The 12,666-nt window shown below is 38.7% G+C and overlaps 1 protein-coding gene across 2 annotated transcripts in view; it reads right to left on the bottom strand.

Annotated features, from left to right (window-relative positions):
* Positions 1 to 8,041: 8,041 nt before the first annotated feature.
* znf536 (zinc finger protein 536) overlaps positions 8,042 to 12,666 on the bottom strand; it is a 242,856-nt gene continuing 238,231 nt past the window's right edge. For both annotated transcript variants that reach the window (XM_050045695.1, XM_050045705.1), the window contains one exon: positions 8,042 to 10,654. In XM_050045695.1, coding sequence (XP_049901652.1) covers positions 10,500 to 10,654 — 155 coding nt within the window. In that variant the 3' untranslated portion in view covers positions 8,042 to 10,499. The remainder of the gene's footprint in view (positions 10,655 to 12,666) is intronic.

Raw genomic sequence — 12,666 nt, 5'->3', positions numbered from 1 at the left:
TAGCACAATCCATCCCATAAAGGTTTTTTTTTTTTTCTCTCTCCTGCAGGGGCCTGCTGATTAAAAGTATTTTTTACTTTTGATACTTAATTAGTTTTTAGTAACAATATCTATGCATCTTGAAGACTTTTGCCTGTAATAGCAATATCTAAATTGTGTTTTTGCTATTTTAACTTAAGTAAAAGATCAAACTACTTCTCTCACCTGTTAGTGTCTCGCTAAGCAGAGGGCTTGTATTTAACATCAGCTTTATCAAAGAGCAAATGTGCTGTTAAATGGCCGTGATTTTCAAATTGTTTTCTCCTGCTAGTTACCTTAACACACCTGCAAAAATGTTTGGAATATAAGACAAAAAAAAACTAAACCAACTTCAACTAAATTCAACTTATTCTAAGCTAATCTAAACTAATTCAACTAAACCAGGCTCAATCAGACACTATAGAGAAGCATGTCACTGTAACTATTTATAAGTATTATTTATAGATATTTTTTCTTGTCGTTAAGAGGCAGATTGAGCCAATAATTCCAGTTTTAACTGTATTTATATTTGGCATATGTTTTGACCTAGATGACGATAATTAATCCACCTGATTGATGAGTGATGACAACTGCTGGCATGAAACGGACAGCAAAAATGAAGTCAATCAAATTAAGTACACGGAGGTGTGTTTCAGAAATTAAATTCCATCCTCTTGTCACTTTCCCTCCTCTTGTGGTCATGGAAACATCTGTATCAATGAAATAATAAACTTGCAAGTTGTGTTTGTCAGACAGAATGTTTGGTTGTGCTGGAAAGTGGTTGATATTTCTGCTTACATGTGTAAAATGCCAATCCTCACAATTATGACACTTAAACATATTTTTTGAGAAGTTTACAATAATATGGTTATGATATCTGGACTTTAAAATGCAACATGGTGCACCTCGAATTAAAAAACAAAAAAACATGCAGGACACAAAAAGATACGCAGGACACGGCCATGACGCCAACTTCACCACAACACATGCTGATCATGGATCAGTTGTATTTGCTGGTAGCAGGTGTAAGTGAGACAAGCTGCAGCTGAAGAACAGCAAGTGTTTTCAACACAGAGACTGAAGTGCTGTGTGTGTGTGTGTGTCACGTTGCCCTGCCAGGTGCTCCTCAAGGACTTGCATCCAATTTGTGCAAAACAGGAGGAGAGGAGTTATCACGTCCGTGTGTCCGTACATGCATGTGTTTCTCTCAGCTTGCTAAAACAAGAACAGAACTCTGTGCTGCTCCCGCTCCGCAGTGCAGGCTTCAAAACTTTCACTGTCTGAACTTCGCAACTCCTCTTTGGATGCGAGGCAGGTAACATTAGCATTAGACAAAAATATCCCTTTTTCACAGAGATCAGCTTGTAAACACGATCAAGACTTGATCACGTTTTGAGTGTGATCCTGCATACAGAATAATCTAACTCAGAATTATCTAGCGAGGGGCTTAAATCGCTTTCAACCAACACCACAACTCTTTAAAACCTCTTCTGGTAGAGCTGTTATTTACCCCCTTCCATAAGCTCTCCCCTGTTTCTTATCTCCCTTCCTCATTTCCTCTCCCCCTCCTCTTCTTCTTCTCTCTTTCCTGTCTTTTTCTCCTTCACTTTCTCTACCACGGGAAGCCTATTTGTCCGCTTTACGTGAAATCACTCAATTCTTTCAGGAAGAGACTTTGGAGACCATTGGTAACCACGAGAGAGAGGGAGAGAGGGAGAAAGAAAGTATGTGTGCGTGAGAGAGAGAGTCCACCTTCCAAATAAGTTCCATTAATCATGGGCCAGAGTCTAATGTAACTAATATTTTACAATTAGAGGAGACAAGATGGAGCTGGGGGCCATCTATCTCCCTTACACCACATGATCATCGATTCATAAGAGCTCAGAAGAGAGAAAGAGGGAGGCCGCAACACACTAGCCCTGCATAAAGCACGCACACACTCACAAACACACATACACACAATTTGCCGGGGCACACGCTGACACACATACAGACGTTAACACACCCACATACGTAAGCACAGATGCTTAGCAGGAAACAGAAGGATGCATGAGAATGAGGGGGCAAGCTGTCACATTAGCATTTCTTAGTGTATGTTCTGCTTAAAATCAGGGCTGTAGCTAACGGTTATTTTTTTTTATTGATCAGTCTATTGATTTCTTTTTTGATTCATCTGTTAATTGTTTGGTTAGAAAATGTCAGAAAATAGTGAGAACTGCTGATTATACATCCTCACACTCCAACGTAGCGTCGTCAAGATGCTTGTTTTGTCCAATCAACAGTTCATAGAGAATCAATTTGGAGTGATGTAAAAACAGATAAGAATTTAAGATAATAGAATCAGATACATTTTGTCATTTTAGACTTTGAATTAATTAAATAATCAATTGATGACGATTGATTTGCTGTTTGTACAAATTGTGTTACCACTGCTTGCATTGTATACTGAATACTTTAATATTGTGACTGCATATTTACCACATCATAAAACAGTAATCAGTAGTTTAGTCCATATGACATATTTACTTATTATAGAATAAATCATTTTAAATTTAGGTTTGGACTTCAAATGGTTTGAAATGAAGTCCATCTTCTGTGCAGTGTATTCAAGTTGCATGTCTGCATGAATCCTGTGTTACAGCTCTTGGAGGCTTCGAGAGCAGTGATTCTCAAAGTGTGGTCCGTGGCACTCTGCCAAGGGGTGTGTGGAAATATTTTTTATTCATTTAAATAATCATGATATGCAAATGTTTTATCTTGAATTTACAAAAGGCTTCATTGAAGACTACTTTAATTTTTAAATCCATAATAGGTCATAGTTGCTAATGCTCAGAATAGGCATTTTATTTTGCCTACGTCGGGACGAAGAGTGAGATGTGTGTGTGTGTGTGTGTGTGTGTGTGTGTGTGTGTATACGCATGTGTGTGCATGTGTGTGTTCTAAAATGCACTTCGAATTAGCCCTTCTCTCTTGACTTGCCTTCATTATCTTGCTTAGGTACAGTGTTGCTTGCAGCTAATTAAAGAGATATGAGTTGCATTGTTTTACTGCAGTTCTGTGCCGAGATGGTGCAAATACTTTTAATAAATGTCTCATATCTTACTTATACATTCCTCTTGTGCTGTTCTGTCACACAACTAAGACTATAGAGGTGTACAAAAATAAGCTACGTGAAATTATTCCCAGGGACAGATATCGTGGTCCTTGGCTGAAAAACAATTAAGAACATCTGATCTAGAGGGAGAAGGAAGGAACATGTCAACCTAACTTAGTGTAATTTTTCAGTTACCAACATTATAATAATAAAAAGCAGGCCTTTTGTAAACCACTGCAGTGATTTTATATTACACCAGTGTTTCTTGTTTCTTTCGGAGTGTTCCTGGCTGTCTTACACTCTGGTTATATTGAAACAATGACAACCATAGAAGAAGGTAGAAGGCGAAAAGTACCCTCAGGTGGTGCCAGATCAAATAACTTAATAAAACTAAACTTAACCACCTAAGCAGAGTTTTAGTTCAGGTCGGAAAAAGAAAATGCGAGTGAAAAGAAAACTGCATCATCTAAGCCCCAAGCAAAACACAGCAGGTGGCAGGTACTAAACTAGTGTTTAACAGAAATAAAATAGATCTGCACGGTAAAAGGGTACCCCAATCTTGTTTAGTCTTCCTCCGCAAAACTGAGAGCTTACTAAGGGACAATTAAAAGGGGAAAAAAAAACAGAAAAAGAAAAGAAAAATCTTTAGACAAAGAAAATGGAGTTGTTGCATAGATCAGTCAGGGAGGAGATCTTATGTCTGAAGATGGCAGAGAGCAGATCAAAAAGAGGGAGGAAATAAATGATGACACGCTAGAAACAGAAGACACATAACGTCCTTTTTGTTATAGTGCCTTTGAGCAAGACGCTGAATCCTTACGAGTTACAGGAGTCCTTCTTTCACCCGCCTTTTGCAGAGGAAGAAGACGTTAGCAGCAGGCACCAAAAACAATGCTTCAGTTTTATTTTTTGATTACATAATTATTATATATTATATTTATTATAGTTATTAGGTCTGTAAATTGCCTTCAAGACACTTCCACAAATAAAATTACAATAGGGAAATAATAAATAATGTGTTTATTCGTGATTTTGTTGGCCAAAGAACAGTTAAATTTAAACATTAAAAGGTTGCTAAAACCTCCAAATAATTTCTGCTTTGCAATGCAGCATACAACTTCCTCAGAGGAGGAACGTACCCGCCACCAGCTCTTGCACCAAAACCTGGTCTGCTGCGCCCTCTAGTGGTCAAGCCAGAGCACTGCACTGCAAGAGCCAAGCCATTCTAATGTAAAGGAGGAGGGAAAATTAGAGGCAGCTGAACAAAATGAGCAGAAAGACGGGTTCATCTGTGGGTCACCATCTGCCCGGTGACCAACCAAACGCTGGCAACGGCAAACCGCTGCAAAGCGTCATCTGAAATGCATCAATCCACACGTAGACGCACGAGCACGGAGACAATTATACAACACGCCAGCATGCATGCACAAACATGTGCTTACACACACGGCTGCACAACATGCCATGGAGGAAAATGAGAGGAAATGGATACTGAAAAGAGAGAGAGAGAGAGAGAGAGAGAGAACTGAAAGACAGGGGGAGAGACAGAGCAAATGACGAGAGAGGAAGTTAAATGAAGGGCAAAGAGCGGTGTTCATCACACTGTGAAAGAGGTCGCTTCAAATGTTGAAATTGCTCAGCTGAACAGTAACACACACACACACACACACACACACATGCACACTCGCACACACACATACACGACAGGCCGGATGGAATGAAAGATGACCTAATGTGTTCTTTAATCAGACACATGTGCGCCGTTACATGGAGACACACACCTACTCAGATGTAAAGGGCTCACACACACACACACACACACACACACACACACACACACACACACACAGAGCCATCCATGCATGCCCACATGCAAACACACACACACCTAAAATTTACAGTATGTTGTGCACACAGAACACACTCACTGGCAAAGCAAGTAATATCCTGATTGTTCCTGCTCAGTCTCACATCCAGCCATCTGAAACATCCTTGGTGGTGTGTGTGTGTGTGTGTACATGTGTGTGGATATAAACCAGTCAAACAGTTACTTTCTCCGGATGTGAGTTTTATTGGGAACAGACTTGGGAGACTCGTGGTATGAGGCCCCCCACATCTGGTGCGATGCAGCTGATCCGTTTAAAAATTAGTAAGGCATTGACCTGGGCAGCCTCCCAGCGGCACGGCAGCCTTTGGGGTCCTGACGTTAGGTTAACACAAATACGGATTCCATCAATGCGGCGCAGATCAACCGTAAAATATTTCTTCCTTTGAAAAGCACAGTCAGCTGAGCCAGCTGGGCTGTGTGGGGGGAAACTTTGTGTTGGAGTTAGCTGTTATGATAAGAGGGGACTGCTTTGCAAAATGTATTTGTACTGGCACCCACTGATGTACATTTCTGCCTGACCTTGAACGCTGTCTTTAAACCCATTTTAACTGAATCTTTAGGATAAAAAACAGTTTTGAAATGAACAGATAAAAACTTGAAATGTCTCATTTGTACAGTTATTGTTTCTTTTTTGGACAATATTGGCCTTTTCAGTGATGTAAGTCTGTGGTTCCCAACGTTTTTCCCTAAGAGACCCCTTCTCTATCACTGAGTAAACTGATGTCCCCTGACTATTTAGTTTTTCTCACAGAAATGAACAAAATGCTCAAATATAGACCTACTGTATGTTTTCAAGAAAGTTTTCTTACTTAAAATCAAGAAGGCCTTGCAACCTATGATAGGGGTCAGGACCCGGTGATGTGGGTAATATTGCTGCCCTGGTTAACCCTAACAAAGTCTTCATTTGGACTTTGTTAAAAGGTTTAAAAATGTGAAAATTCTGGATATTCTTTGGAATTTATTGTTCTCTTATCAACATCAAAATAATGCATTTGTGCAAAGGCGCCTCTAAATGATCTAATCAATGACTGCACTCAGATTTTTAAAATTAATTTGTCACAGTATGAAAACATGTCATAAAAGGGTTGTATTTGACTGATCTTCAAGTGCCGCAGCTGAGCACACATCCAAGGCACAGCAACAGATGGATACTAATCTGTGCCAGAGTTTGTTAAAAGTATGCAGTGGATATGCAATATACATATATACAGTGGGAAAATAACTAAAAACAAAAACAGATTACTATCTTTAGCAATAACAGAATATTGGATTCAGATTTCTCAGTACGTTTCACAATAACTTCTGTCACACTGATCTTTTTAACTCTCTAAATCTTAATACATTTTTAATTTTTTAATCATGCTTTAATAATTCAATTACATTTAATTCTATTTCAGGCTGCAGAACATGTACCAACCAGTGTCCCTGTGGGAGGGCCCTGACACACCAAGCCGACAGTCAGCTGTTGGTCAATGTTGGGCTGTCGGTGAGGGTCTCTCACCCTAGTTTTTATGGTGTGTCCTGCACTGTTTGTTGTTTTGTTTTTTTTTGCCAATTCAGCATACTGAATTAGCGTTGGACCCGTCAGTGAGAAATATCACTGACTGGCAGTTCAGTTCAGCGCACAAGAAGAGAAAGAAAAGTGAGGAAAGCAAACAGACAACTAAAGTCAAGAGGGTGTGAGGTCAAAACAAACTTGTTATATTAGGTATGACTGAGCTCTTTCACAGAAATGGCCAGTCATTGTTTGTGTTGTTGTTTGGTAGCACATGAACAATATCATTTCTTCTTTCAACATGGGGGCTGTATTGTCAATGTGCTAACTGGCTCACTAGCATCTTCAATTCATCCTGTCAGGTTTCCGGCCTCCCTTTTTTAATGATGAATACACACGAATGCTGCCTGCTGCTATACAGTTTCTTTCTCTCAGGCGCAGGTCACAGGTTGCAGGACACACATGCTGGGTAAACATTGGCTGTAGTATTGCTTTGTCTTAAAACAGAACTTTTTGGCTGAGACACTCCATTAGCTCTTTGATGTCAGTTTGGTGTGTGTGGGCCTTAGGGTGGGTGAGCCCTGCCAGCATCTTACTGTGGCAGTTCCTAAGTAATATTTACATGCACACGACTTGACTTTGCATGCTGAATATGTTACTTTTGTTACTTTTAGTACCTTTTGTTGATAAGTAAGATTTGAAATGCAGTTTTGTGGCTTGGTTTAGGATTTTAGTTCTTCTCTCACTGCTGAATATTATCTGTTGTCTTGTTCATTTGCAACAACTTACTGTAAATCTCCTAGCAACAGCTAGAATGCCATTGGATGAGGTATCTGATTTTTCATTCTATGATAGTAAAGCATCTAATCATGTTATTTAAAACTGTTTTTTGGTGTGGACAGAATATTTGTAGCTCTCAGCTTAGAAAATATGATTTAAAAGAGTGGTGTATAAAGGGAGACTGTTCAAAAATGAGTGTGGTGGACCAGAAGACACAAAGATAGAGAAGTTAGGTGCATGCATTCAATGTCAAAAAGAACTTAACCTCGAGACAAAAAAGCTGAATGGGGAGCAGAGACAGAGATAAGGCAAGAGACAAAGATGTATGATATGTGCTACACATCTCTAATCCTAAAGTGATTTGCAGTCATTTAAATGTCTGAATCTCCCTTTACATTTTGCCACGTGGGATGCTCCGAGCGCGCTCACGTGCCTCCCATCATCCCCACATTGTTTCACTACAGCTACTTTATGGACACCTTTGGGAGACGAAGAGGTGTAGACAGTAATTTAGTTGTGTGTATTCGACATCATGATCACAGTCCGTGAAGCTTCGCCGTCAAATTGACTGAGAGATAATAACTTGTGTTGGAAGTGATGGACTACTCTCCAAACAGTTTACCCACATCTGATCACACAGTGACACTCCGACACGGCAGCTCGCCTTCCCGACTCTCGCTCTGTTAGAAATGAAGAAATTAAAAACATGAAACAGGCCGTTGCTCTGTGAGAATCCTTTTTTTTTTTTTTTTTTTTTTTAGTTTGAATACATTTTATTTTTACTATAAGTACAGTTCAGTAGTTACAAAACAAAGCATCTGCCATGAGGGTACAGTGAAACATAAAGAGTGTTCAGCTCACAAGACAGGTTTTGTACATAATATGTGGAGTGGAATGCTCATTATAGCTGGTTCAGAGAAGGAGAGAGCCCAAGTGAGACTCTCGCCATTAATCTCTCATCTTTACACCCCTGGAAAACAGAGATGGGGTCAGAGGTCAAAGCCACTGGTCAGTGCCTCCAGCAGGATACGTCTGATTGGTTTACTCAGACCCCATTCCCGGAATTCCTCCCTTCAAACACCCTGTTATATTTCCCTACAACCAATACTTCTCACATTTCATATGTCTCACTCTTATTATTTTAGTTTTTAATCCCCTCTTTTCCTGGCATATTGGAATTGAAAGAATGGTTAATTGTAATCTACATAAATCAAATTGAAATGGAAAAACAAAAAAATCTGAGGCTGTACTGCAGCAAAATCTCCTCAAGTTGGAATTTGAGCCACTGAAAATCACGCAGGCTAAAGCAGTAACGGGCCTACGCTGCAGGTCAAAAGGGAATTTGCATACAAAAGAAAATCGGGGTAACAATTTGTCAAAGCCACATACAGTATAGAGGTTGCTCAAACTAAAATAAGTATTATATTTGGACTGTACATACCGCATTAGAATTTTTCTCTGGGTTCACAAAAAATGACGTAGAAACATTTCACAATGCCAAGGGACACACAAACACACACCTTCAGTTTAGTTAGTTAGCTAGTTTTGTACTGTATAGGTTGGATTTATAATACTATCACAGTGCAAAATACTTCTGAGAACCAAAACAAATGAAAAGAAATAAGAAAGGATTAAGTCCCTCTATGCATAATGGATTCTGTATATATGGGGGCAAATATGTTTGCAGCACAGGAGACGATTGTCATCTTTTTCCTCTTTTTTTTTTTTTTTTTTCTCGATCAGTAAATGGAGAAGGCATTAATGTACAGTACATATAAAAATTAAAAATAAAATCAACCCTACGTCCTACGGTCTAGCACAGCTACATAGCTTTGTAGAAGCAATAACAGATGACTTGTATCTAAGGCTATACACAATATGTCTTTTTTTTCCAGTTTTTTTTTGTTCTTTTTTTCTCATCTTAAAGTAAATACATCAAACCATTTTCAGTAGTCAGTAACACTGTGCAACAATGATTGGTGGCAGTATTTTAGAAACATCTGCAAGTCCTTGAGGTTGACATGAGAGATGAAGAGAAAGGGGCGGAGGGCGATAAAGAAAGAAACTGTTCCCCCTTTTTTCGAGATCTTTTTTTTTTTTTTTTAATTCTTCTCAGTCAAACTCTTAGAAGAAATGCCTACCTTTTGAAGATGTGGCCGTGTAAACTACTTTGCTTTTCCTCATCACAAATGCTTTAAAACTTTTGTTTTGTTTTTTTCTTTTTAACTACTGTATATCTCTCTATGTACATTAAGCGTCTATGGGCGCCGTGTTGAATGATACAGAACAGGAAAAAAAGACAAAGGGAGCCATATAGCAGGGTGAAGGCCTGTACTGGCCCGGTTATGGAGGGGTGGGGGGGATATAGTATTATAAGTACATTTAGGGCAGTTTGAATATTCTGTCTTCTTCACAATCATCATTAACACCACCATCATCAACAGTCAACTGTGGGTATGTTTTTCTACCAGCATATTATTCCTGGACACAGACTTGCATTGCAGATTGTCAAATGGTGCCCTGTCCTTTGTTAACCATAATCAGTGTGATGCATGGTCATGGGACATAAATAGTGACTCTATGACAGCTGATAGCAGAGCCAGAAGCGGCTAGTCTGACAGGAAATGTGCTTGGTCTCTGTCAACAGTCCGGTTAAGTTTCTATTCTACAGTAGAATACATTCCAGGTACAATATAATTGTGGTCCGTGGACTCGTGAAATAACTTCATTTAACAGGAGAGAAAAAGTCTTTGAAAGCATTTGATTAAGCACTACACTTCAGTCCTAATTAAAAAAGAAAAGAAAAAAAAAAGACACACCTATCTAGCTCAAGGAATGTATCAGATTGCGGTGCCAGTTACAGGAAGTGCTAATCAGACAGGTAGTTTCATCAAATGAAAAGAAAAAAAAAAACATTGTATAAGAGAAAAGACAACAAAGACAAGGGGCATTCAGACCACAGGAGACAAAACAGGAAAGTTGCCGTCACTTTGTTTAGTGTCCAAGCATCTCGCAAATCCGTCCCCCAAAAGGAAACTGTCCCAAACTTTCCTTCATATAGTTCACGCCTTCTCTTGACTCTGACGGTAGTATGTGTTTTTTTTTTTTCATCTTAAATAAAGTCTTTGTTATAGTGTACTCCTTCATTTATCCTCCATCCTCCTCCTCATCATCATCGCCTTCATCCTCATCCTCATCATCCTGCCTTGCTCCGGTGTGGGCCGTTAGTCTTTGTTTACAGCGTGGGCGTCCAGCCCCTCTGGGTCACCTAGGTTATGGTTGTTAGGGTGGTTAAGGTCGTTGTTAAGATGGTTGGGGTCGTGGGTCAGCGCGGGGTCATGGGTCATTGGCTGGTCCTCCTCTCCTACCCAGAGATGCACTACGGCCAATGAGAGAACAAGAGGCAGATTAGCACCACGGACCCAACACACCGACCCCAAACATACACACACTTACACACACCCTCAGCATTGCATCATACTGTCAGTGGGGCTAAATGGATGGATGAGATATTTGAGACTGTCAGCTTTGCACAATGAGCCATAGACACTCAAACTTTGAAGACTTTAAAGGGTCAGTTCAACCAAATTACAGAAACACAAATGTTCTTTTCTCACTTACCTGCAGTTATAGCTAGTCTGAAAGATATTTTTGCTTTAACTGGTCCAGACTCTGAGTTTTCACTCTAATACAAAGGAGGTGAATACAACTGTTGCCACTGTCCCTGCTCTGTGGCGGAATGTAACTAAGTACATTTACTCAAGTACTGTACTTAAGTGCAACTTTAAGGGTACTTGTGCTTTACTTGAGTATTTCCTTTGTATACTACTTTAAACTTGTAATCCACCATATTTTAAAGACAAATACTGTACACTTTACTTTGACTTGTTACTTTGTAGATTCAGATTAATATAACTGCATTAAACCAATAAACGACGATGCATTACTGTAGATCACTACCCAGCAGTATATAAAGTCATTAAAATGAGCTTCACCTTCAATAGCTGCAACTTTTACAGTGATGAACACATTAATGTCTCACTAATTATAATTCAGTAATTCAATATATATGAATCTGAAATAGTCCATTTTGCATAATGAGCACTTTTTCTTTCAGACCTTTAAGTATATTTGATGTTAATACTTTGCACTTTTACTTGGGTACAATTTAGAATACAGGACTTTTACTTATAACTGAGTATTTTAACAATGTAGTATTGATACGTTTACTTAAGAGAAGGATTTGAATACTTCTTCCACGGCCGTCCTAATGCACTGAATAATCCACAGATCTCACTGTCAACAGTTTTCTGATGAACTATTTCTTTGGTATAGTCCCAGCTGAAACTATCCAGAGATGACATTATCCTCAATAACAGAAACAGTGTTTTGGGAAAACCATGTTGCTGTTACAGTTTTTAAAGATAACTGTCCTACAAACAAAATCTATTTCACCTCCACTGTAATAGTGTGATGGCTGAACTGTGAAAGACCAACACCTCAAATCCTGGACTACTGAAACCAAAAGTATCTGCATGGTTAGACAGATAGATACTGCTAAAGATAACTAAGACATTTCGGTGAAATCACCTTTTAAATGCCTCTTCTACACACATAGAGATAACTAGGATTAGGATGACCAACAGAAAAACCTTCAGCTCACAGTCCCAATTTTAGTTATAATTTAACTAACAGTTATCAAGTTTTCTCAAATTGTATGTTTATCTAACTTAATATGCATTGATTTGCGCACATTTCTGGAACAGAAATCTGTACATTTGATAAAGTCAGGCTTATTTTGCTGACATATTAGAGTCAAAGGTTTTTCAGAGGGTATCTTTTGATATCTCTTTTTTTCACCACATGAATTCAAAATCAGTTTTCGCCATGTTTTTAGGAATAAAACGTTACATAAATAAGGCTATGAATAATATATGAATAAACCCCTCTGTAAAAACCTTCAGATTATAGACAGGAATAAAACTGCAAAGTTTTGTGTGTAAGTGCCAATGAAGTGGAGTTTTTTGGCTCAGAGTATGACAGAAAATTCACTTTGACAAAATGGCTTTTAATGATATGTATTGTTAATTCCCATACATTTTTAAAGACAAAAATAAGACACTATGGTAAAGTAGTAGTTCGTACATCCGAATTTGTATTCTTTTGAGGTTTTCTTTCCAGTAGTCTGAAAGAAGATGTTTGCAAAATAGGCCAAAATCTCAAAATTGTTTTCACCGGTTTCCATCTTGGCTTAAGGGGTAAATTCTTGTATACTCAAGTGAGATATTTTGCATCGAAACAAGATGGACAAAATAACAAGAACATCTCACAGTGAAATACATTCAGATATAATAATTCCACAGATTCCCTCCATGTCCGTATACTTGAAAA

The sequence above is a fragment of the Epinephelus moara genome, chromosome 1 (assembly GCF_006386435.1).
Source record: "Epinephelus moara isolate mb chromosome 1, YSFRI_EMoa_1.0, whole genome shotgun sequence".
Taxonomy (NCBI): domain Eukaryota; kingdom Metazoa; phylum Chordata; class Actinopteri; order Perciformes; family Serranidae; genus Epinephelus; species Epinephelus moara.
This window is presented reverse-complemented; position numbering and strand designations above follow the sequence as displayed.